Source organism: Aotus nancymaae, unplaced genomic scaffold (assembly GCF_030222135.1).
Source record: "Aotus nancymaae isolate 86718 unplaced genomic scaffold, 86718_ANA_hifiasm-v0.15.2.pri h1tg000030l, whole genome shotgun sequence".
Lineage (NCBI taxonomy): Eukaryota > Metazoa > Chordata > Mammalia > Primates > Aotidae > Aotus > Aotus nancymaae.
This window is the reverse complement of record NW_026988443.1, coordinates 22,613,733-22,640,134: the sequence shown is the minus strand read 5'-3', so window position 1 is coordinate 22,640,134 and position 26,402 is coordinate 22,613,733. Positions and strand designations below refer to the sequence as shown.

General features: G+C 55.4%; 1 protein-coding gene across 4 annotated transcripts; it reads left to right on the top strand.

Annotated features, from left to right (window-relative positions):
* Positions 1 to 1,067: 1,067 nt before the first annotated feature.
* SLC12A4 (solute carrier family 12 member 4) lies at positions 1,068 to 26,402 on the top strand. 4 transcript variants are annotated; one of them, XM_012468166.2, is made up of 24 exons: positions 1,128 to 1,271; positions 6,733 to 6,827; positions 8,936 to 9,067; positions 13,376 to 13,522; positions 13,624 to 13,678; positions 16,316 to 16,446; positions 18,674 to 18,915; positions 19,062 to 19,276; positions 19,801 to 19,965; positions 20,045 to 20,143; positions 20,398 to 20,455; positions 20,616 to 20,790; positions 21,188 to 21,306; positions 22,947 to 23,045; positions 23,298 to 23,417; positions 23,666 to 23,770; positions 24,012 to 24,180; positions 24,483 to 24,678; positions 24,787 to 24,956; positions 25,044 to 25,175; positions 25,254 to 25,361; positions 25,572 to 25,756; positions 25,884 to 26,017; positions 26,158 to 26,402. In XM_012468166.2, the coding sequence occupies exons 1-24, from the start codon at positions 1,157 to 1,159 to the stop codon at positions 26,247 to 26,249; spliced, it is 3,258 nt and encodes a 1,085-aa protein (XP_012323589.1). In that variant the 5' UTR covers positions 1,128 to 1,156; the 3' UTR covers positions 26,250 to 26,402. The 4 variants fall into 4 exon arrangements, with proteins under 4 accessions (XP_012323590.1, XP_012323589.1, XP_012323591.1 ...); XM_012468168.3 differs by lacking the exon at positions 1,128 to 1,271 and adding an exon at positions 3,214 to 3,250; XM_012468167.2 differs by lacking the exon at positions 6,733 to 6,827 and having other exon boundaries at positions 1,068 to 1,271.

The following is a 26,402-nucleotide window of genomic DNA, read 5'->3' as shown; positions in this document are numbered from 1 at the left end:
CGGGGCCTCCCACAGGGTCTCTGAGGGAGGTGTCAGAGGGTGTTAAGCCCCAGGGTCGTCCTGCGGGGCCCAGCCGCTCTGATTCCGACCCCCACCCCAAGCTGAAGCCTGGCAGAAGGCAGTAGTCAGAGGATGCAGATGATGTCCGAAAGCCGCCCAAGCCACGCAAGGGAGAAAAGTGGAGATAGACAAGTAAGATGGGCTCTGGGGTTTTCTGATAGAGAAAAAAATAGTAAAGCCAACTAGATAAGTAATCTGAAGCCGTGGAGAAGGAGGTGAAAGAAACGTTGGGAGCAAGTAAGTAAACGACTTGGGTAGAGGAACGCCCAGGAGGTAAGATAGTCAGAGAAAGTTAAAATGAAGGGACTTGGCCAAAGCACCCAGTGCACAGTCCCAGAAAGGCAAGCGGGGCAAGCGGGGCAAGTGGGGCAAGCGGGGCAAGCGGGGCAAGCGGGGCGGGGGAGGGTAGGTGTGGGTGTCCTCCCTGCCTAGGACGCAGCAGCCCCTGGGGAGGGACCGAGAATCCCCTGCCGCCTCCAACAGGTGAGGCTGCAGCGAGGGGGCGCAGGGCAGGAACGGGACCTTCGTGTGGGTCCGGTTTCCAGGGTCGCGGAGCAGTGGGATGCAGACGCTGGAAATAGAAAGGAAGTATCCGGGAGATGGCGAGAGGCCCTGGGCAGGACTGGAGTGGCTTCTGCGTTCCCGGGCCAGTCAGGCCTACCCTGCCCCGTCCCTAAGTAACAGAGCGCTTCGTAAGCTCAGGGCGCAGAGCCAGGACACCCCGCGCCCCATCTCACAGAGCCCTAAAATAACCTGAGGTGGAAGTGTGCTTCCCCCATTTTACAAATACGGCATCTGGTGCTCAGAGAGGGCAGCCCCTCACCCGAGGTCACACATGAATCAGGCCCGCCCCCAGGCGGTGGAACCACTAGGAGCGCTACGGCCCAGGGGTCTTCTCGCCACTAGGGCCCCCCCTCAGGGAGGAGCCGCCCCGAGCCCCTCCCCCTCTCCGCCCCAGAGGGGCGGCCCGGGGGGGCGGGAGGAGGAAGTGAGCGCAGCGGGGAGGAATGCGAGCGGGCGGGGCGTACCGGCCCGGGGCGGCGGGGACTGCGGCGGGCTGCCGGGACGGCGGGTGCGGCGGAGCACAGCGTGCACGATGCCTCACTTCACCGTGGTGCCAGTGGACGGGCCGCGGCGCGGCGACTATGACAACCTCGAGGGGCTCAGTTGGGTGGACTACGGAGAGCGCGCCGAGCGGGAGGACTCGGATGGTGAGGGCGCGTTCGAAGGGGCCGTGGCGGGGCAGCGGGGCCTGCCACCCGGGGCCGCCATCCCGGGCCCGCTCCCGCACCTACCCCGGGACCTGGAGCGCACACGTCGGTGCAGACTCAACTTTTTTTGGCCCGCACCGCAACCACTGGCTCCCCGCCCCGCGCTCGCAGACACGGTTTTCCTTGGCCCCGGGCGCCAGCGCCCGGTAGCCCTCCCCGCCCCTGCTCCTCCCTTGTGGGCCGCGGGCGGGGGCTGCAGACGTGGCCGCCCAGGGAGGCAGCCGGCTGGGCTGCCCGGCTTGAGGACAGGGCCCTTCCCGGCCCTTCACCTTTGGTGAATCCCATATCCTCTTCTCTCCTCGGTTCCCCACTTGGGATTCAGCGTCTCTGCCTTTGAGACGACCCTCTTTCCCCCTGCCTAAACCCCTCCCTGTGCCTCTCTGTGCCAACCTGCACTCTGGCCAGAGAGTGCGCCTACTGGGGGTCTGACTGCCTGTGAGCGCGCCAGTGTAGATGTGTAGGGACAGTGGGCCTCTGTGAAGCACTCACACGGAGCAGGACGTGTCTAGGCACTTGAAGTGAATTAACTTGCTTAATCCTCCAGCATCACCGGTGGGATAAGTACTGTTGCTCCCAGTTAGGAAGGAGTGAAGGGAGGGGTGGCGGTTATGTAATTTGCCCATGGCAGTCAAGTCTGGGTAGAAGATTCCATCACCTTAGCTCTTTTTTTTTTTTTTTTTTTTTTTTTTTTTTTTTTTTTTTGAGACGGAGTTTCACTCTTGATACCCAGGCTGGAGCGCAATGGCGCGATCTCGGCTCACCGCAATCTCCGCCTCCTGGGTTCAGGCAATTCTCCTGCCTCAGCCTCCTGAGTAGCTGGGATTACAGGCACGCGCCACCGTGCCCAGCTAATTTTTTGTATTAGTAGAGACGGGGTTTCACCATGTTGACCAGGATGGTCTCGATCTCTTGATCTCGTGATCCACCCGCCTCGGCCTCCCAAAGTGCTGGGATTACAGGCTTGAGCCACCGCGCCCGGCCTCACCTTAGCTCTTTAACCAAGGTGTCAGGGTCTGGAGGTAAGCCCCGTCTCCCTCCTCCTTTCTCCCAGGTGCCTGCCTCTCCCCACACCCCTTTCTCCATCTCCTACCCCAGGGGGCTGTTCCTCTTAAGGCCCACCCTTGGAGAGTGAGCTCGGCTGAGGACATGGGTCTGTGTGTGTAGTGGCAATGCATGTCTAATTGCGCTTGTGCAAGTGTGTGGCTGTGGGTATCACAGAGTGAAGGCTGGTTCAGGGCAGGGCATTCTCACCACCCCTGTTTCCTGCAGGGTTGACAGTGATGAGGATGGTGATTTGGCTGACAAATGCCTGTGATATCTGTGATCGATCATGATGGCGATATGCAGGAAGTGTGTGGCTGACATGTGCCAGGTGACGTGATCTGGACCTCTGATCTGTCTGTGGTGGTGACAGGACTGAAGTGATCTATGCCTGATGTGAATGATGGCTATGTGTGTGTATATCACTTGACTGCCATGTGCAGAGGTAGCACAGGACAGTGGCATGTGCTGCTGGACACTGCAGAGGTTTTACAGGCTTGACAGCTGTGTGAGTACCCCAGCCCCCATGCCCTTGTCTGCCCCTAGCTTGATTCAAGTGGTCAGAGCAAAAGCCAGCATCCCTGCTTCCCTAACCCTGGGAGGACCTCTCTCCCCAGAGGGTAGACTGGGCCGTACCCCCAGGATCAGCCTGGACCAGTGGGTTGGCAGAGCTGAGCCTAGCTGCTGGCTCCGCCTTGGCCACGCCTTGGCCCCTACAGGGTGACTGGAGGGACCTGGAGCTACATTGGCGGAGTCCTGCTAGATCCCCGCAGGCTAGGCCAGCTCCTCCCACTATACTCCTTTCTTCTTTCTCCTCCTCTTACTCTTTTTTAGCCAGACCTTGGCTGTCTGCAGGATGGGGGACACTCTGAGCCCCGGTGAGTAATTTTGATCCTTGGTGGGGACTGCAAAGGGTCAGAGGGCACAAACACAGTGAGCCTCAGATCCATCTCCTGCCCCTTCCCCAGCTGAGTGCCCGCACCTCTGCTCTGGAGGGCCTAGATGGGCTTACTCACCCGGCCCACATTGGCCTGTGGACAGAGGGGATAGGGAGGTCCTGGAGGGGGCCCCTCAGGCAGATATCTGTGTGCACAGGGATCAGGAGGGTCACCTGGGCCCACCTGCCACTGGTGCAGTCACAGTTGCTGGTGGGAACACAGTTGTGTAGCTCACAGACAGTTCCTAGGCCTAGGCCATACTCAGATTTATTGGGGGTCTCAGACAGTGTCTGCGCAGCTTCAGCCTGGCAGGCATGCCCAGACCTGCCCTGGAATTTTTGGAATGACTGAGGCCAGAACGGGAGGTCTGATGCCAAGGGCAGTACAGACATCCAGGCAGTGCTTAGACCCTTAACATTCCCACAAACTCTTGGGAGCTTTGGGGGAACTCCGAGGAATGCCCGCTGGTTGCCTGGCACTGTCTCTTTTCTAGTGCATCTGGGCAGTTGGAAAAACAAGTGTTATGATTTCCACTTTATAGAAGAGGAAACCAAGGCTGCACAGGGAGTAAGCAGGTTTCCCTGGGTCACATGGAGGAAGGGCCTAGAATCCAAGCCAGGTTGCCACAATCTGAATTCCCAGAGGCCTGGGTATGCTTACCCTGGCCAAATTGTAGCACTCTTGTCTATGTTTAAAGATTGTGCTGCATAGATGATGGACTGGAGTCTATAGTAGGAACAGAACCTGCAGCTCATCCCCTACCTTGCTCTGATGGACCCTGGGACCCAGATGTGGCCTTCTTCATGGGTGGCCTTGCCTCTGAACATCTCTGAGCTTCACTCTCCTTGTCCCTATAAGGCAGTAAATGTTCTCTACTGGAATGTTGCTGTGAGAACTGGAGACAACTTTTGAAGGGCCCTGAGCCATCCTAGAGTGATGGCTAAAGGGACAAGGGATGGTCTAGGTCTTAGAGGACCATTTACAGGCATTTGCGGGGAGCTGCTGTGTGCTCAGCTGTACGTTTTTGGGATAGCAGTACAGTCTCCCCAGAAAGACTAGGCAATGATGATGGGGCAGGCTGCAGTACCTGAGTTTAGAATAAATTATAATTGATTTCCAGCCTACTCCCACAAAAGAATCAGAAGAAATAGCCAACAAAAGTGTCTCCCTAAGTGATTGTTACTGTCAGGAAGATCAAAAACCATTCAGAGGAAGGGGGCAAGGACTCTGAGATGAGACAGATGGTGACTTTATCTAAGGAGTAAATTTAGTTTGGAGATTCCTGGCAGCCAAAGCAGAAAGAAAAGTGGTGGGGCATGGTGGCTTACACCTGTAATCCCAGCACTTTGGGAGTCTGAGGCAGGCAGATCATGAGGTCATATCAAGACCATCCTGGCCATCCCGGCTAACATGCTGAAACCCTGTCTCTACCAAAAATACAAAAAATTACCCGGGTGTGGTGGCACGCACTTGTAGTCCCAGCTACTCGGGAGGCTGAGGCAGGAGATGCACTTGAACCTGGGAGACGAAGGTTGCAGAGCCAAGAACATGCCACTGTACTTCATCCTGGGTGACAGAGCAAGACTTCATCTCAGGGAAAACAAAAAGAAAGAAAGAAGACAAGTTGTATAGCTGCTATTTTCTGATAAAATGAAGCATGTGATTTATCAAAGGGAGACACTTTTTTTTTGTCACAAAAATCCAAGAGTAATTTTCAAACGCTTTTCACTGAAGGGCCATTATTGTAATGAGCAGCGTGTTACTGGGTTTTCAGATTTTTCTTGGGACTCCTTCTGATCCTGAACAAGCATGGAGGGCACAGCAGATATCATAGGGTGTCTGAGGAACTACATGACCCCACCTGGCTTTAGCATTACACAGTGGACTGACTTGACCTCTGTCTGCCTTTGTGCACTGTGCCATTGGCAATGATCTCTGTGAATGTGGGACTGAGCTGCTTGGCTCACTTAGTTAGTCCAGATTGCTGGGTGTAGCAGGTGTGCCCCACATTCACAGGCTGTGGGAAGGGAGAACTGACTTTGACCCAAACATTGTCATGGCACACTTAATCTGTTAGTTTCCTTGGGGGATAAAGAATCCACAGCAGAGCACCTGCTGAGCAGTTGTTGGCTCAGAGAAGGCAAGTGAAGCCTTATGCTGATAGCAAGAGATCAATCAGATGTAGGAGGATGCCTCAATCAGCATTCTCAGCTGCAGACCAGAGAAATGAATTGTGGCTACGTAAACAGAAAAGGTTGATGGGCATGGCCGATGCACAGCCCAATCACACCACTAGCCTGGGCTGGTGGTGACAGTTCTGTTGCCACCTCCACCATTGGACACTATGCCAGTCCTACTAATGTCAAAACTGCACACTGCTGCCATCCAACACCAAGATGTGTGCTTTCCATTTGCTGTGAGGCCTTGAGCCAGGGCCAGGGCTGCCAGGGTAGCTGGGGTGGAGGGAAGACTCAGCACCTAAAAAAGGAGTGCTTGGCGTCCTGCTTGGTGAGAAGCTGGGAATGGCATCCACCAATACTCACAAGGGACAAGAGCTGGAAGACAGGGAAGAGTGTAAATGATGGGAAGCCAGAAAAAACAGTCGAACTTTGGGAGTTGAGTCAGGCTTATAAAAAAGGGGCATTTTGCTCCTTTTGGTGAGATTTCCTCAGAGCTGGGGCACTGCAGCCTAAGGCTGTAGGCGGAGGTTAGTCTGGGCTAAGCGGTGGGATCTGGGGGCAAGGGGACCATTGTGCTGCCCTTGCCAGCAGTCCCGGCTCCCATTCTCCCTGCTCAGTCCGCCCAACTTTCTTAGGTGAACTTAGAATCTCCTTGCGTTCACTTCCTCCCTCCATGGCCTGGGGCTTGCCCCGCCTCCCGATATGCCCCAGGCTGCCCTGCAGGATGCCCCCTCACCATGCATGGTTGGGTAGCCAGCCGGCCACCTTCAGGCCATGGCAGAGGAAGGTGCTCTGTGTAGCTTCGTATATTTGGAGGGCAATGCCCCAGCGGTCCCTGAGGACACCGAGCTCTTGGCATCCTGCACATTGGGTACTCCGGAAAGGCCAGAAAGGGGATAGGCGTGGAGGGGATCTGGGGGCGGGTCAAGGCCTGGCCCCGCCCCTCTGCAGGCCCCGCCCCTTGGTTTCCCCACGTGCTTGTGCTAGGGCGCATGCGCCTTCACCTGGATGGCCTTCACTGGAGGGAATGATGTCCCAGGTTTTGGTCACTGGCCACTCCCTGGCTATCTCTAGCCCTTCAAGGACGCTGGCAGAGTGCGGTGTGGAAACTGAGTTCCAACCTGGTAACACTGCAGCTCCAAAGTACTTTACAGTGATGATGTTTTGGGGACTGGCCTTCTGGGAAGGGGCACAGACTGGGGACTCAGGAAGCAGGCCCTGATTGTTCCTCTCTCTTCACAGGACATGGCAACCACAGAGAGAGCAGCCCTTTTCTTTCTCCCTTGGAGGCTTCCAGAGGAAGTGACTACTATGACAGGAACCTGGCACTGTTTGAGGTAGCTGAGGAGCCATTTTGGGCCACAGGTTTGGCAGACAGGGCCTTTAGCTAAGCAGGCAGGCTGGACACTTGGGCTTTTCTGTCTCGCTCCTCCTCTTGTCTCTTCTTGTCTTCCTGGTTCTCATGGCAGCCAGGCTGCAGTTCCCTTGGCCCTTTTAGCTGAAGCTGCCTTCCCAGAGGCCACTGACAACCCCACCCCCATTGCTACCTCCAGGGCTGTTCACCTCTGACTTCCTTACAACCCCTCAGCAAGGAAACACCAGTTCAGGATTTCCCAACTCAGGATTTCTCCTCTTCCCTCCACTCCTGGTTCTTCTCCAAGTCTATGGTTCTTCGCTCTCCCATGGATTCTTCCTTGTCTTTCTTGGTTGGCTCTTCCAACTCTGTCCCCGTCTAGTTCACTGAGGCCTGGTCCTTTCCACTGGATCTGCTCCCACTTCTACATTTGCAGCTTTAGGGGATCCCTCTCTGGAAAGATTCTCCAATATTTGTCTCTGTATTCGAGTGTTATCTTTTTCAGACTCATGCTAAGCAGTGAGATCTGGATTTAAGATGTGGTTTAAGGCCGGGTGTGGTGGCTCAAGCCTGTAATCCCAGCACTTTGGGAGGCTGAGGCGGGTAGATCACGAGGTCAAGAGATCGAGACCATCCTGGTCAACATGGTGAAACCCCGTCTCTACTAAAAATACAAAAATTAGCTGGGCATAGTGGCGAGTGCCTGTAATCCCAGCTACTCAGGAGGCTGAGGCAGGAGAATTGCCTGAACCCAGGAGGCGGAGGTTGCGGTGAACCGAGATCGCGCCATTGCACTCCAGCCTGGGTAACGAGCGAAACTCCATCTCAAAAAAAAAAAAAAAAAAAGATGTGGTTTAAGCTCCTTTAAGCTCTTAAACTCTGACCCACACATTCAGCCACTGCATGGCTGAATAATGGAGACTCCTCAATCTCTCTCTCTTTTTTTTTCTGTTTTGAGACAGAGTCTTGCGCTTCACCCCAGGCTGGGCTGGAGTGCAGTGACACAATCTTGGCTCATTGCAACCTCCACCTCCAAAGCTCTGATTCTCCTGTCTCAGCCTCCCAAGTAGCTAGGATTACAGGTGCCCACCACCACACCTGGCTACTTTTTGTATTTTTAGTAGAGACAGAGTTTCACCATGTTGGCCAGGCTGTTCTTGAACTCCTGACCTCTAGTGATCATCTTCCCTCGGCCTTTCAAAGTGCTGGAATTACCACTGTGAGCCACAGCATCCAGCTGAGGCTCCTCATTTTCCACATGCCCCCAAGGGCCCTCATCTGTCCTTCTCAGGCCAAAGCAACTATTCCCTGTGGGTAGGTCAGAAGCAAGCTGACAGAGTGGGAAAGGCTAAATGTGGGCAGGAGGAAGGTGGAGGCACAGCACTGAGAAGGCTGCAGGAGCAGGGATCATCACCTAGACCCTGGTGGGGCTGGGGAACCTGAGCCCTGGGAGGCCTCCCAACCTGGGAAAGCAGCAAGGTTCTGCAGTGAAGGCCTTGGCCCAGCCCTACCTGAGGATGGGCTGGAAGTTCAGGATCCCATCTCTGCAATTGATGTGGGTGCTTGCAGGACTGGGATCGGGGAAGACCCTCCAGGGAGATGAGGGTTTGGGCAGACAAGAGAGACTTCACTTGTCCCAGACATTGCTCTTTTGCCCTCTTTGGGTCCCTGAGGTGACTAGGGTGGCTTTTTTGTGGGGAGGGTAGATGTGAGTCCTGGAGGTGCAGCCATAGCTGGGAGGTCGCCAGGCAGGGCAGGCAGGATGAAGTATGCCATTGCCTGCCTGCCAGTCATGTTCTGCCCTGCCCTCTCTCCCCTGAGGCAGGTAGTTTTCACAAATGGGCTGGCAGTGATTGCAGCCAAGGTGAAGCAGAGAAAAGCAGCCACTGGTCTGGGCCTTTGAGTGCCATGTGCTGGGGTGTGGTGCCCACACCTGCCCAGTTGGATGGCTTGGGCTTCCCCAGGGAAGAACTGGGATCAGGCCCAGGCCTACCTCAGGGCTTGGAACAGGGCCAGGGACCAGGCAGCTGGCTACGCACAACTGGCACCTGCTTGGCCTAATGCCATCTTGCCCTGTGGCTATGTTTACAGGAAGAACTGGACATCCGCCCAAAGGTATCGTCTCTTCTGGGCAAGCTTGTCAGCTACACCAACCTCACCCAAGGCGCCAAGGAGCATGAGGAGGCTGAAAGTGGGGAGGGCACCCGCCGGAGGGCAGCCGAGGTGAGCTGGTTGGGGCAGCAGAGGGGCCATACCTGGGAAGACAGACAAAACATCATAGAATTGACTGTTTCCCCACATGGTGGTGAGCACCCCATGGGAAGTGGGTGTGAAGCATGGTGAGCAGGGAGGATGGGCACTGAATGCCTTGGCTCAGGAGGCTTCAAGAAGCAAGCTAATGAGAATCTCCCCAGAGGCAGAAGGCCAGGGAGGCCCTCAGGAATGACAGCGGGAGCCACAGCTGCCTGTATTCAGCCCTTACTGTGTGCGAGGGGCCACAGCAGGCAGTGGGCCTGGGTTCTCACATGTCACACGCACAACAAAACCAAGACCTGGTGCTACTATCATCCTTGCTTTTCAGATGAGGAGGCAGGGTCAGGGACATTAAGGAACTTGTCTAAGGTGACTCAGCAAGACAAGATCACTGTGTAATGCTGGGAGATGGGTTTGTGGATTTTATGGGGACAGATTTGTGGGATATGTAACTATGCAAAATGCCAGATCGATGACATTGTGTGAGGGTGGCTAAGGATGTTACCCTTGGAGCCAGGAACCAGGTTGTCTCTCGGAGGCCGTGCAATCTAGAGCAAGTCACAAACCCTCCTGCCACTCGTAGTGTTGGCCTGAGGCTCCATTGGCAGAACCCTCCAACAACTCCCTGGGTTCCTTGAGTGCCAGGGTTGGGGGACGAGTATATGTGATTGGAGCCTGATGCTGCCTTGTGGGGCTTCCCTGTCCTTCTTTTTGGTCACGAATCCAGTTCTCTGACCCTTCAGCCCTCCTCTCTTTAGGGTGACTGTTACCTCTTAGCCTGGCTCCTCTGTGTCATGGGACTCAGTATAGCTGAGGGCTGGGGATTTTTTTACATTTTTGGTTTGGAGGTAAGGGACCTTCCCTCTCTACATACTAACTCCCTGAGGTTTGGAAAGCAGTGGTGTTTGGGGAGGAGCTGAGGTCTGGCACTGGCTGTAGTATTCTTGGAGGTCGGCGCAAGCAGAAGGAGCTCCTGGCTGGGAAAAGCCAGGCCTCCAGCCTCACACTTGCTACAGAGATTTGGGGCTTGCTGGGGTGGAGCCAGCAGAGAAGATAGACCCCGCTGAAGCACGCCTCTGACCTTGCCCTTCGGGGAGGCAAACCAGTCCACACTTCAGAGAGGGCAGCTGATACCTTGAGGTGGCACAGAGCTGACCCTGACCCTGTCCAGCCACGTGTGATTTTGTTGGCATGTTCTGGACTAGATAGCAGAGAACCCTAATTACGTCTGTCCATCTCTGTCCAGCACTGCAGGGGTATCTCAGCATCTGAGAGTGCTGCCTACAGTGGGTGATGGGATCCTTAGGTCACAACCTCATCCCTGTCCCTTCAGGCCAAGCCAGGGGGCTAGTGGCTGGGAGTGAAGAGGCCCCTAAGAAAGGCTGGTGCACATCTCAGCAGGAGTTTGGAAGGGATGCCTGGGCCGGAGAAGGCCCATCCTTCCTTGGCCCAGTGGGGAACCTGTGAGGATGCTTAGCTTATTCAACTTACCTGGCCTCAGGGTGAGGAGGAGAGAGGGTGGCTGGGTGTCCTAGCTCCAGTGGTTTTTCCATGGAAGAAGGATGAGCCTGGTCGAGTCTTTAAGGAATCAGTAGGAAGCTAGGGATCTGGGGCTGCTGAGCTGTGGTCCTCACCCAGGGCAGCCCTGAGCAGGGGCCTTGGGAAAAGAAAGCTTGAAGCAGGAAGGGTGGGTCTCCGGCCAGACCACTCCAAGACCCAAAGCAGCCTCTCCCCAGTAGCCACTCCAGCCTGATGACCTCCTGAGACTGCCAGAGGTTATTTGGGGATGCAGAAAGCATGTCCGGCCCGCCCTGCCCTTTCCCACACTGCCCTTTTCTCAGAATGACTCAGCCTGGGATGGGGGTGGGACTGGGAGCTCTTGCTGACACTATTCAGTGGGTGGCATCCTCTGAGAAGGGCTCAGACAAAGCCCAGATGAGAGGGATCCGTCCCCTGCACTGCTCCTCAAACAAATGGTTGAGGAGCCATTTGTTTTTGCCGAGGCTCTTCTGAAGTCCTTTAGGTCGCTCACACGTCCTGCCCCAGGCCAGGACCCTTCAGGAGGGGCATTAAGGAGCTTGTCTAAGGTGACTCAGCTAGACAGGATCACAGCCATGCAGTTCTCTCTAGCTTCAGGGCAGCACTGGCACTGTCTTCGGGGGCTTCCCTGTCCCCTCTCCCCGAATGATTTTCACTAATCCAGTCCTTTGGCTCAGTGAGGAGGCTTTGCTGAGGCTCCGGTGGAAGCTGTCAAGGTATCACTTCGAAAGCTGCGCTCTTGGGGGCTCAGTGCCTTAAGAAGATGTCAGCCAGCCTTTGTGCTCTCAGCCTCTGCCCTGGCCTCCTGGCTGGCCCCTACTTTGCTCTGAGATGAGAAAACCTGCCTAGATTTGTATATTAGATCTTCCTCACCTGCCCTACAGCCTGAGTACTTTCTCTGTAGGATTTTTCCAACAGGATGTCCCAGGGGCTTCCAAAGCACCACTCACTGGGTTCAGAAGCACCTTTTGGGTACCTGCAGGTACTGCTGGTGATAGAACCATAAACAAGCCAAGTCTGCCCTAATATGGTCACGAAACATACAAGTACAGTCTGTTACCATGACCCGTAGTAACCACTGTGGTAGGGAATATCAGATGCCTAAAGAATGTAGGAGGGAGGACTGACTCCACCTCCGGCAACCTGGGGACATCTTCCTGGCAGAGGTTGACAGTTAAACCTCTTGAGGCTGGCGCAGTGGCTCACACCTATAATCCCAGCACTTTAGGAGGCCAAGGTGGGTGGATCACGAGGTCAAGAGATTGAGACCATCCTGGCCAACATGGTGAAACCCCATCTCTACTAAAAATGCAAAAAATTAGCTACTTGTGGTGGCGTGTGCCTGTAGTCCCAGCTACTTGGGAGGCTGAAGCAGGGGGATCACTGGAACCTGGGAAGCAGAGGTTGTAGTGAGCTGAGATCACACCACTGCATTCCAGCCTGGCAACAGAGTGAGACTCTCTCTCAAAAAAAAAAAAAGGCCAGGGGCAGTGGCTCACACCTGTAATCCCAGCCTTTGGGAGGCCGAGGCAGGAGGATCACGAGGTCAGGAGTTCGAGACCAGCCTGACCACCATGGTGAAACCTTGTCTCTACTAAAAATACAAAAATTAGCTGGGCGCAATGGTGCATGCCTGTAATCCCAGCTACTCAGGAGGCTGAGGCAGGAGAATTGCTTGAACCCAGGAGGCGGAGGTTGCGGTGAGCCGAGATCATGCCATTGCACTCCAGCCTGGGTAACAAGAGCGAAACTCCGCTGGCCGAGTGCAGTGACTCACGCCTGTAATCCCAGCACTCTGGGAGGCCAAGGCAGGTGGATCACCAGAGGTCGGGAGTTCAAGATCAGCCTGACCAACATGGTGAAACCCCATCTTAAAAAAAAAAAAAGAAACTCCGCTTAAAAAACAAACCAACAACAACAACAAAAACAGTTAAAGCTCCTGAAAGTCTCACTGTAGAGGAGTTTGCCAGGCCGTGAGGCAGGGCTGACTCTCCCAGGCAGAGTCCAGCACATTCTCAGGTTTGGAGAATCTGAGGGACCCATGTGGTCAGGGACTGGGGCTAATAAAAGAGGTGATGGGACACATCTGGTGGCCCAAGCCAAGGAGTCTGGACTGTACACTGGATTACAAGACAACACAGAGGGTTTTCAGCATGGGCGATGAGATTAGACTTGCTTTCAGAGACCTACCCTAGCAGCAGAGTGGGCTGGAGTGTGGAGAGGTTGACAGGCTCAGGAGGGCACTACCCAGGTGCCCCAGGTTCAAGGGACTAAGGCTGGGACAAGGCAGGCTGATATCAGGGCAGCAGGGAGGCAGACTGGGTAGGAGTTGATGTCTACCAGGACTGCAGTTGGGTTGAGGAGAGGGAGGGTCAGGGATGACTTCTTGGACTTTGGCTTATGTGACTTAGGGCCTGCTAGGTGAGAAGGTGGAGATCTGAGACAAACCCCTCTTTCTAAAAGTTTAACAGAAGAGAGGAAGGGAAGAAGGCAGTACCTTGAGAGAGAGTTAAGGTTCCAAAGCTCACTGTGGGGTTTTGAAAAGAATCAGGTTTTATACCTTCCAAGACCCAACTGTCTTCCTATATGAAAGTCAGTAGTGACATCCTGGCTGTCACGCCTAACCACTGTGTTCCCTGGGGCCCCACTGGGGGAGGGGGCTGCTGAGTGACTAGGGCTGACCCTCCATGGTACATCCCTCTGATGCTCTGTTCACCCCCTCCCTTCGTGTCAGCACAGGCGCCCAGCATGGGCACCCTCATGGGGGTGTACCTGCCCTGCCTGCAGAATATCTTCGGGGTTATCCTCTTCCTACGGCTGACCTGGATGGTGGGCACAGCTGGTGTGCTGCAGGCCCTCCTCATCGTGCTCATCTGCTGCTGCTGTGTGAGTGTCCTGGCATGGCTGGGGTGGGCTGGGCATGGGCCATGGCTGTCCCCACAGAGCCCACCCAGCTGAGCCGCTCACCCCGGCCTTCCTTCCCACAGACCCTGCTGACGGCCATCTCCATGAGTGCCATCGCCACCAACGGTGTGGTTCCAGGTCGGTGAGCACCACCCAAGGCCTGGTGGAGGAGAAAAGAGCCCAGACTCTGCCTTGACCTGCCTGGGAACTCCCATAGCTCAACCCTGCCCCAAGCAGTTCTGTAGTGGGGTCCTAGTCCCTGATTCTAGGACAGTATCCACTTAGGAGCTTCCCTGCTTGACAAGAGTTGGAGAGTGCTGTTGGGTTTTTGTTAGTATAAAAGCAATACCAAGAAGAAAGGGCAATGTATGTTTACCATAAGAGGGTTTGAAAGTGCAGAAAAGTATAGACTGGAAAATCAAGAGCACCCATAATCCCACAATCCTGAGATCATTACTATTTGCCTTTTGGTATATATAGGTCTTAGGGTCTTATGAAATATTGCACGTGCACACTCTATGTAAATTATATATATATATACATATATATATATCTGTATTTCCCAAAAGTATATGTGTGGTATATATACATATGCATGTATGTGTGTGTGCTTACATGTATACATGTGTGTGTATGTTTCCCAAGTGTTGAAAATGGTTTTTTGATTTTTTTTTTTTTTTTTTTTTTTTTGAGACGGAGTTTCACTCTTGTTACCCAGGCTGGAGTGCAATGGCACGATCTCGGCTCACCGCAACCTCTGCCTCCTAGTTTCAAGCAATTCTCCTGCCTCAGCCTCCTGAGTAGCTGGGATTACAGGCACGCACCACCATGCCCAGCTAATTTTTTGTATTTTTAGTAGAGACAGGGTTTCACCATGTTGACCAGGATGGTCTCGATCTCTTGACCTCGTGATCCACCCACCTTGGCCTCCCAAAGTGCTGGGATTACAGGCGTGAGCCACTGCGCCCGGCGGTTTTTTGATTTTGATTTTATTTTACTTTTTTTTCTGAGACAGAGTCTTGCTCTGTCACCCAGGCTGGACTGTAGTGGCATAATCTCAGCTCACTACAACCTCTGCTTCCCAGATTTAAACAATTCTTTTTTCCTTTCTTTCTTCGTTTTTTGAGATGGAGTTTCACTCTTGTTGCCCAGGATGGAGTGCAATGGCTCGATCTCAGCTCACCGCAACCTCCGCCTCCCAGGTTCAAGCAATTCTCCTGCCTCACCCTCCCAAGTAGCTGGGATCACAGGCATGTGCTATTACGCCTGGCTAATTTTGTATTTTTAGTAGAGATGGGGTTTCTCCACGTTGGTCAGACTGGTCTCGAACTCCTGACCTCAGGTGATCTGCCTGCCTTGGCCTCCCAAAGTGATGGGATTACAGGCGTGAGCCACCTCGGTCAGCAGTTTAAGCAATTCTAAGGGATGTTCATGCCTCAGCATCCAAAGTAGCTGGGATTACAGGTGCCCACCACATTTTTGTATTTTTAGTAGAGACAGGGTTTCACCATGTTGGCCAGGCTGGTCTTGAACTCCTGGCCTCAAGTGACCCGCCTGCCTCAGCCTCCCAAAGTGCTGAGATTACAGGTGTGAGCCACTGTGCCCAGCTGACTTTTTTTTTTTTGAGACAGAGTCTCTTTCTGTCACCAAGCTAGAGTGCAGTGGCATGATCTTGGCTCACTGTAACCTCCATCTCCTGGGTTCAAGCCATTCTCCTCTTGCCTCAGCCTCCCACATAGCTAGGACTACAGATGTATGCCACCACGCCCAGCTAATTTTTTGTATTTTAGTAGAGACGGGGTTTCACCGTGTTGCCCAGGCTGGTCACAAACTCCTGAGCTCAAGCAGTCTGCCTGCCTCTGCCTCCCAAAGTGCTTGTATTATAGGTGTGAGCCACCATATCTGGCCTTTTTTTTTTTTAATGTATATTTTTATAATTTCCTTATTTTAGTAGAGACGGGTCTCACCTTGTTGCCCAGACTGGTCTGGAACTCCTGAGTTCAAGCAGTCCACTTACCCCAGCCTCCCAAAATGCTGGGATTACAGGCATGAGCCTGTAATCCCACCATGCCCGGCCAAGACTAACTCTTTTTTTTTCCCCTGGTAACTCACAAAACAAAGACTGACTCTTTATAAGAATTTCTTGATCCCTCTTCCCAGATTTTCACCAGAGACATTGTCTCAGCAGCAAATACAACCAGCAACGTGAGATGACTCCTGTCTCCCTGTGCTTGTCACCCTGGGACCCAGTGATGACTCTCTGAGTCTTGCAAGGGTGTTAGGCTTTGATAGAAGCAGAGACTCTGGGCAGGAGCCGTGGACACTCACCTCGTGGCAGGCCCTGTGCTGGGCCTTAGGGGCAAAAGATTGGATGAGACGCAGTCCCTGCTGTGGTCTGGAGGGGTCAGACTAACAAAGGCACAGGCCTCAGAAGGGTGAGGTGGGCTGAGATGGGACACACCCAGCCAGAGGAGGCTGTGGGTCGCATTCAGGGAGTTGGAGGACAGTGGCCACTCAGCCACTGCTACAAACTAGAACTGCCCCAGCAAAGCAGTCATTTCCCGGGGCCATGCTGGACATTCGAGTCAGATGGGGATAGGATCAAATGCCAGCCTGGCTGCTTACCCACCATGCAGGTCTCCCAGCCCTTTTACGCATCCATAAATGGGAAAAGCAGTTCCTGTCCCTCTGGGTGGTTGTGAGGGCTTGTCACAGGGAGACCCCTTAAAGAAGAACGAGCCTTGACCTGTGCATTCCGTCCTTTCCCTGCTGTAGCTGGGGGCTCCTATTTCATGATCTCCCGCTCACTGGGGCCAGAATTTGGAGGTGCTGTGGGCCTGTGCTTCTACCTGGGAACAACATTCGCAGCAGCCATGTACATCCTGGGGGCCATTGAGATCTTGCTGGTGAGTGAGGCTGACCCCTGGCCAACTCTGGTCATGTCCAAACTGTCCCTTTGGACTCCAAACAGAGGCCCAGGCTGTTTATTCCCCCTCACCTCTGGCCAAGGTCTGGGCATTATAAAGTAGGAGGCCTCTTTGAGAGACAAAGACCTTTGCTCAGGGCAGTCTTCCTTTCGCCTCCATGCCAGTTTGGGCCAGGCAGGGAAGAGGTCTGGCTGCCTTCACCTCTGCCCTGGATGTTCCATCCACCTGGGTACCATTGCATCCATGGCAAGGATTCCATGAACTTGTATTTGGCTCAGTGACAGATCTTGGTGGTGATGCAGACTTCCTTCTGAGCTTGTGTGGGCTCTGGCCAGCTCTATGTCCCCTAGGGATCTGTGCCAGGGCCCTTCAGAACCAGCTTCTCATCCTTCAATCAGGGTAAGCAGCCACAGGACCCTGTTGGTGGTCAGTGCTCCCTCCGTGAGCCCCATGGGAGCTGTCTTAGCCTCAGCTTCTCATTCCCCACTGAACTGCCGCAGCAGTGGGAGAAGAGGTGGAGGAGCTGCGGGAGGCACAGGGTGACAGGTGCCCACCCCTGGGGATCTAGAGAGTAGGAGATACTTAGAGGGGCTACCTGGTTGTTCTTGCCTCCAGGTCCTCTACCTGCAGCATGGATCCTGTGCCTGGATCTTCTGATTTTGGGGGGATTTTGGTTTGTTTTCATTTCTCATATTCCTTCTAGTTTGTTATTTGGGATTTGTCCCTTCTCCTATTTATTTATTTAGCCACGTCATTATATCTGTATGGACTTCTGGATATTTACTTTATTCTTGGGTTGTAAACCAATACTATCATTATTTATTTTGTTGCTCAAACCATTCCACTTTGGCTACTTAACAATTCAGGTTGGCATCTATGTCTGGATCCCTTTTGTTTGCTTGTTTTCAAATAACAGCTTTATTAACATACAATTTACATACCATGTAATTCCCATACCAATTTACATACCATTGAAAGTGTACAATTCAGTGTTTTATAGTATATTCACAGAGTTGTGCAGTCAATTTCAGAACTTTTTCATCACCCCAAGAACCCCCAATACCAGTCACTCTCCATTCCCCGCCAGCCCTGGCAACCACGAATCTGCTTTCTGCCTTGGGATTTGCCTATTCTGGACATTTCATATAAACAGAATCATACAATATGTGGCCTTTTGTGACTGGCTTCTTTTAGATAGTCTTATTTTTTCTCTTTCTTTCTTTCTTTTTTTTTTTTTGAGACGGAGTCTCACTCTGTTGCCTAAGCTGGAGTGCAGTTGTGCAATCACAACTCACTGCACCCTCCGCCTCCTGGGTTCAAGCGCTCCTCCTGCCTCACTCTCCCAAGTAGCTGGGATTATAGGCGCACGCCGCCATGTCCAGCTAAGTTTTTTTATTTTAGTAAAGACAAGGTTTCACCATGTTGCCCAGGGTGGTCTGAACTCCTGAGCTCAGGCAGTCTGCCTGCCTCAGCCTCCTAGAGTGCTGGGATTACAGGTGTGAGCCACCACACCTGGCCTATTCATTTTTTGAGACAGGGTCTCACTCTGTCGCCCAGACTGGAGTGCAGTGGTGTGATATGTGCTCATCGCAACCACTGCCACTGAGGCTAAAGTGATTCTCCTGCCTCAGCTTCCCTGGTATCTGGGATTACAGGTGTGCAACACGACCGCCAGCCTAATTTTTGTATTTTTAGTAGAGACAGGGTTTCACCATTTTGGTCAGTCTGGTCTTGAACTCCTCACCTCAAGTGATCCACCGCCTTGGCCTCCCAGAGTGCTGGGATTACAGGCATGAGCCACTGCGCCCAGCCTATTTTTTATTTTTTTTGAGACAGAATCTCCCTCTGGCACCCAGGCTAGAGTGCAGTGGTGTGATCTCTGCTCACTGCAACCTCCGCTTCCTGGGTTCAAGCAATTCTCCTGCCTCAGTCTCCCAAGTAGCTGTGATTACAGGCATGCACCACCACGCTCAGCTAATTTTTGTATTTTTAGTAAAGATGACGGGGTTTCTCCATGTTGGCCAGGCTGGTCATGAACTCCTTACCTCAAGTGATCCACCCACCTTATCCTCCCAGATTGCTGGGATTACAGGTGTGAGCCACCGCACCTGGCCTCTTTTAGGTACTCTTAAAAAAAAACCAAAATGACGAGTTTCACTTTCCATATAAGAAGAGAAAACCCTCCTTACCCATCTTCTTATTTCAGACCTACATTGCCCCACCAGCTGCCATTTTTTACCCAACGGGTGCTCATGACACGTCGAGTGCCACTTTGAACAATATGCGTGTGTATGGGACCATTTTCCTGATCTTCATGACCCTGGTGGTGTTTGTGGGGGTCAAGTATGTGAACAAATTTGCCTCGCTCTTCCTGGCCTGTGTGATCATCTCCATCCTCTCCATCTATGCTGGGGGCGTCAAGTCTATTTTTGACCCTCCCGTGTTTCCGTAAGTAACCCAGGAATTTATCTGGGCATTGCATGGACATCCCTCCCATGTAACCAGCCTTTGATGCCCCAGATCCCGGAGACTACAGGGTGGGCACAGGCTGGGACCTTGAGCTGAGCAGGTGCCAATGCTTCTGTCCTGCACAGGGTATGCATGCTGGGCAACAGGACCCTGTCCCGGGACCAGTTTGATGTCTGTGCCAAGACAGCTGTGGTGGACAACGAGACAGTGGCCACCCAGCTATGGAGTTTCTTCTGCCACAGCCCCAACCTTACTACCGACTCCTGTGACCCCTACTTCCTGCTTAACAATGTGTCCGAGATCCCTGGCATCCCTGGGGCAGCTGCTGGTGTGCTCCAGGGTGGGTCCACCCTCCTGTCCTCCTGCTCTTGAGCCCACAGGCTGAGCAGGGGCACAGAGCACAGAGCTGTCCTTGTGTGGCCAGCTTGGGAATGGGGGCAGGACTGGCTGCCTTCCCAACCCAGCAGTGTCCTCTCAGCCTGGCTCCTGGCAGCCGAGTTTAGGGTGAGCAGAGCCTGTCTGGCCAGCGTCCCAGGCCTGCAGCCGCCCGTCTTCCCCAGCCACCAGCCCCTGACCCTGCCTGGGGACATTCCCACAGGATCCATAAAGGGCCTCTTGTCTGCGAGGCAGGCAGTGGGGGGCTCTGGGTGATGGTGGTTCAGCCACCTTTTTCTGTTGACTTTTAGCCGGGCAGCTCCTTCCTTGTGGTCAGGGAAGCCCTGTGGCTGGAGCTGTAGTCATTGGGCTGAAGCTGTCCCCTTAGTTCCTAAAGCTTCCCTGCATCTGCAGCCTCTGGCTAGGCTGCCCCAAACTGCCTGGGGTAGTCAGGGGGCGGCTGTGGTGGTGACGCGGTTCCCCCTGCAGAAAATCTGTGGAGTGCCTACCTGGAAAAAGGTGACATCGTGGAGAAGCACGGGCTGCCCTCTGCAGATGCCCCGAGCCTGAAGGAGAGCTTGCCTCTGTATGTGGTGGCCGACATTGCCACATCCTTCACCGTGCTGGTCGGCATCTTCTTCCCTTCTGTAACAGGTGAGCCCCACCTGCCCACCCATCCAGCCCTGTCCCCAATCCCAGCGATCCCCTGAGGGAGTCTCATCTGTTTTTGGAGGCATCATGGCTGGCTCAAACCGCTCTGGGGACCTCCGTGATGCCCAGAAGTCCATCCCGGTGGGGACCATTCTGGCCATCATTACAACTTCCCTCGTGTGTATCCTTTCCCAGGCCTGGGGCAGGTGGGGTGGAGGACAGAAGGCGCTTGGCCTGTGTAAGTCACCAGGTGGCATGCACAGACACCCCACACACTCATATAGCTCCCCGTCTCATGCACACACACACACACACACACACCATGAGATCCCCAGCTGTAGGTATCCCAGTGGTCTATGGCTGGGGTGGAGTCACGTGGTCTTGTTTGGGGACAGTGGGGTGGTGGAGGCCGAGCTTTCCTTGACGCCGCTGCAGACTTCAGCAGTGTGGTTCTCTTTGGCGCCTGCATCGAGGGTGTGGTTCTCCGGGACAAGTGAGTGAGCTGGGACCCTCCCTGTAGCAGCAGCTTGGCTTTGACCTGCCCTCTCACCAGCCCCCAACCCCATGGGTGGTCCTTAGGCTGCTGGCTGTCCTTGGTGGTCTGTGCCCTCCTTCTGGACCCCTGACATCCTTCACTCTGGTGGCCCCTGCAGGTATGGGGATGGCGTCAGCAGGAACTTGGTGGTGGGCACACTGGCCTGGCCTTCACCCTGGGTCATCGTTGTCGGCTCCTTCTTTTCAACCTGTGGCGCTGGCCTCCAGAGCCTCACAGGGGCACCACGCCTGTTGCAGGCCATTGCCAAGGACAACATCATCCCCTTCCTCCGGGTGAGACCCTCTGTACTCCCCCACGGCCTGGCTGCTCCCAGGTCCTCGCCCGGCTGGGGAGAGAGCTAGGGAACACAGATGCAGCACGTCCTGCCTTCAGTAACCCCTGGGCCAGGCGCTGTCCATGAGGAACTACTGAGAACTGCCCTGGGCCTGGCACTGTCCTGGGCCTGGAGTTGTCTGGACCCAGAATCTTCATGGCCTGTTTAAGACTCATCTAAAGGAGAGAGGCTTGGCAAGGTGGAGTCAGGGTGACTGGTGACACTCACGTGGATAGGCACAGGGGTAGCCTGAGCCCCCGAGGAGGGCCCGGGGAGTGAAGGAGACGAGGCTGGGTCCTGGGGCCCAAGATGTGGAATGGGGATGACAGGACTAGCTTCTTTCCTGATGCATGCAGGTGTTTGGCCATGGGAAGGTGAATGGTGAACCCACATGGGCACTCCTCCTGACGGCACTCATCGCCGAGCTGGGCATCCTCATCGCCTCCCTCGACATGGTGGCCCCCATCCTATCCATGTGAGCTGGGGCTGGGCAGGGCAGGGGGATGGTCTGGGAAAGGCTCCCTGAAACCTAGCACCTCCCCGTGGCTGTGTCTGATGTTGGGGCGCAGCTGGGAGATATGGCCTGCATATGGCTCAGCTCACCCTGCATTTAGGAGCACGTTGACACCTATGCCAAAGCTATAAAGTGACCAACAGGTTCACACGTGCATGAGAGAGCCCCCAGAGCAGGTGGCCAGCAGACCTCCCCCCTGGACAGGGCGAGCACCATATCCCTCATACCTCCATGAAGCCACTACTGCCCCTTCCATCCGTTTTTGTTTTTTTTTTTTTTTTTTTTTTTTTGAGACAGAGTTTTGCTCTTGTTGCCCAGGCCGGAGTGCAATCTTGGCTCACTGCAACCTCTGCCCCCAGGGTTCAAGCAACTCTCCTACCTCAGACTCCCGAGTAGCTGGGGTTACAGGCACCTGCCACCATGCCCAACTAATTTTTTGTATTTTTAGTAGAGACGGGGTTTCATCATCTTGGCCAGGCTGGTGTCGAACTCCTGATGTCAGGTGATCCACCAGCCTTGCTCTCCCAAAGGGCTGGGATTACAGACATGAGCCATCATGCCCAGCCCATCCATTTCAAAGTCATTTGCTTTTAACATTCTGGAATCAGCCAGGCAATTCTGCATGCCAGTGCATTGCAGGGAGTGACCAGCACATGGAGACTCCCAGGGTCTCCGAGGCAGCGCCTGTTTGGTTGCAGTGTTCACCTCTGCCCAGGCTGGGGTCCTTGCCCACCCTGCTCTGTGACCGATGCTCCTTCTTGCTTGTGTGGTTATGAACGGCCTCCCCTTCCCTGCCCCCTCAGCCTGCAGACCTAAGAGGGCCCTATCTCCCTGAGCAGCCTCTGCCCCAGCTACAGCCAGGCCTGCTGGAGCCAGCACCCTCTTGTTCCCCCACCCCATCCCTGCCCCTCACATAAGTACACAGCTGAAACTGGCCATAGCCATCTTGGGTGGTGACCCCTCATGCCCAAGCCAGAGGCTACATCTCGGCCTTTATCTTGGGCCTCCTGCTGGCAGCGCCTGAAGGGACTCATACCATCTCCCCCTCATGGGAGCCCCTGCCCCCTGACATGCCCCATGTGGGTTCTCCTGCCTTCCTGTGCACCCATCCTCAGCTGCCCTCCCAGAGGGCTCACACAGCCAGCCCTGCCCACGCCTCAGACTCCCATACCCACCGCAGCGTCTCTTAAGTGTCTGACTGGGTGCATTCAAATGGTCCGCTTCATCCTCCATCCTCCCCTTCATGCCTGGCAGCCCCTCATCTAGCTAGTTGCCCAGGCCGGAGTCCTGAGTGTGGCCCAGAGTCTCCAGGCAGAGCTCTTCCTGCCACTCAGCACCACCATCTTCAGCTCTGCCCCGTTACTCCCCTTCCCACCTCCTCCGTGGGCAAACCCTTGCCCATCCTCAGTGATCTGGCTCCAAGGACAGCCCCAGTATAGTCTCATCGCCTCAGGCCATGGAAGTGGGGGCAATGAGGTTGAGAAGAGCTGGCCGAGCAGGGCAGGGTGGGCCACGCCCTGTTTCTGGACCAGGCCCAGCCTGACATCGGATCCCTGACTGCCGAGCAGGCTGCTCTGTGCCAACCACCCCCTGTGCTGCAGGTTCTTTCTGATGTGCTACCTGTTCGTGAACCTGGCCTGTGCGGTGCAGACGCTCTTGAGGACCCCCAACTGGCGGCCCCGGTTCAAGTACTATCACTGGTGAGCCACGCCTCTGACATGGGAGGCCCTGGGGAGGCCAGGAGCCTTATGCTGGATGAGGCTTGGACTTCCTGGGCAGGTAGCTCTTGATGAAATACTGTGGGAAGGGAGATTATGGGGCTGGGGGAGCTGGACCTGTGTCTCCCACCCAGTGTGTGACCTGGGACGTGACAGAGCCACCAGAACATGGGCCAGGCTGTTGCCTGGGACCCTCCTGGTCCTGCCCTGATTCTGCCCTCCCCTCCGGCCCAGGGCGCTGTCCTTCCTGGGCATGAGCCTCTGCCTGGCCCTTATGTTCGTCTCCTCCTGGTACTATGCCCTGGTGGCCATGCTCATTGCCGGCATGATCTACAAGTACATCGAGTACCAAGGGTGAGTAAGCGGCTGCCACCTGGCCTATGCCTGCAGGCCGCACAGCCTTGAGGGGGCCCAGCCAAGCAGGCGAGGTGGTCTGATGTGGGAGTGGGTAGGGAGCTGGGTCACCGTGGGTTCCAGGACTCAGGGCTATGACTCAGGGCCCCTGGGTGGTCTTGGAGGGCAGAACATCTCCACCTCGCATCCACATAGACAGAATCCCCTGGGCAGCACCTGGGGCTCACCAGCTGCTGTGGAATCTGCAGGGCTGAGAAGGAGTGGGGTGACGGGATCCGAGGCCTGTCCCTGAGCGCTGCCCGCTACGCGCTGCTGCGGCTTGAGGAAGGGCCTCCTCACACCAAGAACTGGCGGTGAGTTCCCACCAGACTATGGCCAGGGCACAGAGGTTCTTAGGGGGCACTGTCAGGGATGAGGGTTGAGAGGTGCCGGCTCCCCTTCCCAGTCTGGGCTCCCTGTCCTGGGCTGCCAGGGGCACCCTCCTGGGCCATGCTACCCAAACCCACAGGGACCACGACCCGAGAAGGGAGGAAGAGGAGGGACTCCCTGGAAAGGCCGGCCCTGGTCTCAGGCTCCCTGCACCTGCCACCACAGGCCGCAGCTGCTGGTACTGCTGAAACTTGACGAGGACCTGCATGTGAAGTACCCGCGGCTCCTCACCTTCGCCTCCCAGCTCAAGGCCGGCAAGGGCCTGACCATTGTTGGCTCTGTTATCCAGGGCAGCTTCTTGGAGAGCTATGGCGAGGCCCAGGCCGCTGAGCAGGTGCCTGCTTCGGGGGGTGAGAGCTGAACCGGACTATAGGGGTCTGGATTGCACCTGGCACGAAGGGGAGGGGCCCAATCTTGCCCAGGGTGGCAGCACTGCTGTACCTGAGAGCTGGCACAAGGGGGAGCTGACAGTCCCATCTTGAAAACTTGGCCTCCGGGTGGGCAGCTTGTTGCCCCTCCTCCTTGTGGCCCTCCTCCACCCCCCCAAAGTCGTTTTGTTCCCAAAGGGCCTCAGGAGGGAGCCCAGCAGAAGGGAAGCTGATGACCTCCCCTCGGCCCTGGGTATGTTCCCCACAGACAATCAAGAACATGATGGAGATTGAGAAGGTGAAGGGTTTCTGCCAGGTGGTGGTGGCCAGCAAGGTGCGGGAGGGGCTGGCCCACCTCATCCAGTCCTGTGGGCTAGGCGGCATGCGGCATAACTCCGTGGTGCTGGGCTGGCCCTACGGCTGGCGACAGAGCGAGGACCCCCGTGCCTGGAAGACCTTCATTGGTGTGTGAGGGCCTAAGGCCTGGGCTAGGACTGGTGGGCAGGGGTGAAGTGAGGGGGCAGTGGCCAGAGGGCCATAGGCTGGTGGTCAACTGTGCCTGTCCTCCCCAGACACCGTGCGCTGCACCACAGCCGCCCACCTGGCCCTGCTCGTGCCCAAGAACATTGCTTTCTACCCCAGCAACCACGAGCGCTACCTGGAGGGTCACATAGACGTGTGGTGGATCGTGCACGATGGCGGCATGCTCATGCTTCTGCCCTTCCTGCTGCGCCAGCATAAGGTGGGCTGGGGGTGGGAGTGGGTGAGAGGGGCTGGGCCCTCGGAGGAGAAGCTCTGACCAAACCGCCCACCTGGTCCCTTGCCTCAGGTCTGGAGGAAGTGCCGGATGCGCATCTTCACAGTGGCCCAGATGGACGACAACAGCATCCAGATGAAGAAGGACCTGGCTGTCTTCCTGTACCATCTGCGCCTTGAGGCCGAGGTGGAGGTGGTGGAGATGGTGAGCCCCCTGCCCCGCCCTGGTCCCTGGATACCATGTCCCATGCAGCTGGGTCTTCACAGCCTACCTTGTCCCCAGCATAACAGCGACATCTCTGCATACACCTACGAGCGGACGCTGATGATGGAGCAGCGGTCGCAGATGCTGCGACAGATGAGACTGACGAAGACTGAGCGAGAGCGAGAAGTCAGTGCCCTTCTTGGTTCAGGCCAGGGTGGGTGGCAGGGTCAGGCCTTTGGAGACCCTATGGTGGGTCCGGAGGAATCAGAATGACTCAGCACAGCCCCACCCAAGCCAGTGCCCATTTCCCAGAGGCAAGGTGGTCACATTGGGTCAGTCATGCCGCCATCCCCCTTTTCCTATGGCACCAAACCTACCTCCTTTGATTGTCGCCAGGCGCAGCTGGTCAAGGACCGGCACTCAGCCCTGCGGCTGGAGGGCCTGTACTCAGACGAGGAAGATGAGTCTGCAGTGGGGGCTGATAAGATCCAGATGACATGGACCAGGGACAAGTACATGACCGAGCCCTGGGACCCCAGCTACACCCCTGACAATTTCCGGGAGCTGGTGCATATTAAGCCGTAAGTGCAGCAAAAACAGACCCCGCCGCGCTGGAATCTAGAGGCAGAGGTGGGGTGGGGCAGACAAGTTGTGTTAGGTGGGCCAGGGCAGCTCATGGTGACCTGTGACTGGCTACACTACATGTAGGGACCAATCCAATGTACGGCGTATGCACACCGCTGTGAAGCTCAATGAAGTCATTGTCACGCGCTCCCACGATGCCCGCCTGGTCCTCCTAAACATGCCTGGCCCACCCAAGAACAGTGAAGGTGATGAAAACTGTATCCCTTTGTGGAGAGGCAGGCAGTGGGGAGGTAGACAGTGTGGGAGGTCAGGCCGGCAGCTCCTCTACCAGGTGCCCCTGGGTGGGTGTGGTTGCCGCTTGGTCTTGGTGCTGCCTCCTTGACCTGAGGCCCTGCAGACATGGAGTTCCTCGAGGTGCTGACTGAGGGCCTTGAGCGGGTGCTGTTGGTGCGCGGTGGTGGCCGTGAAGTCATCACCATCTACTCCTGAGCCCAGTGTCGTCTTGTGGCCTGGAGTGGAGGTCGCAGCCGGGATATCACAAGTTGTGGTCTGGGGTAACAGCCTCCTCCCAGCACCCACCTGCCAGCTCTGCTTGCCTGGCCCTGTCCTGGACCCAGCTTTGCTAGGTCTCCTTGGAAACCA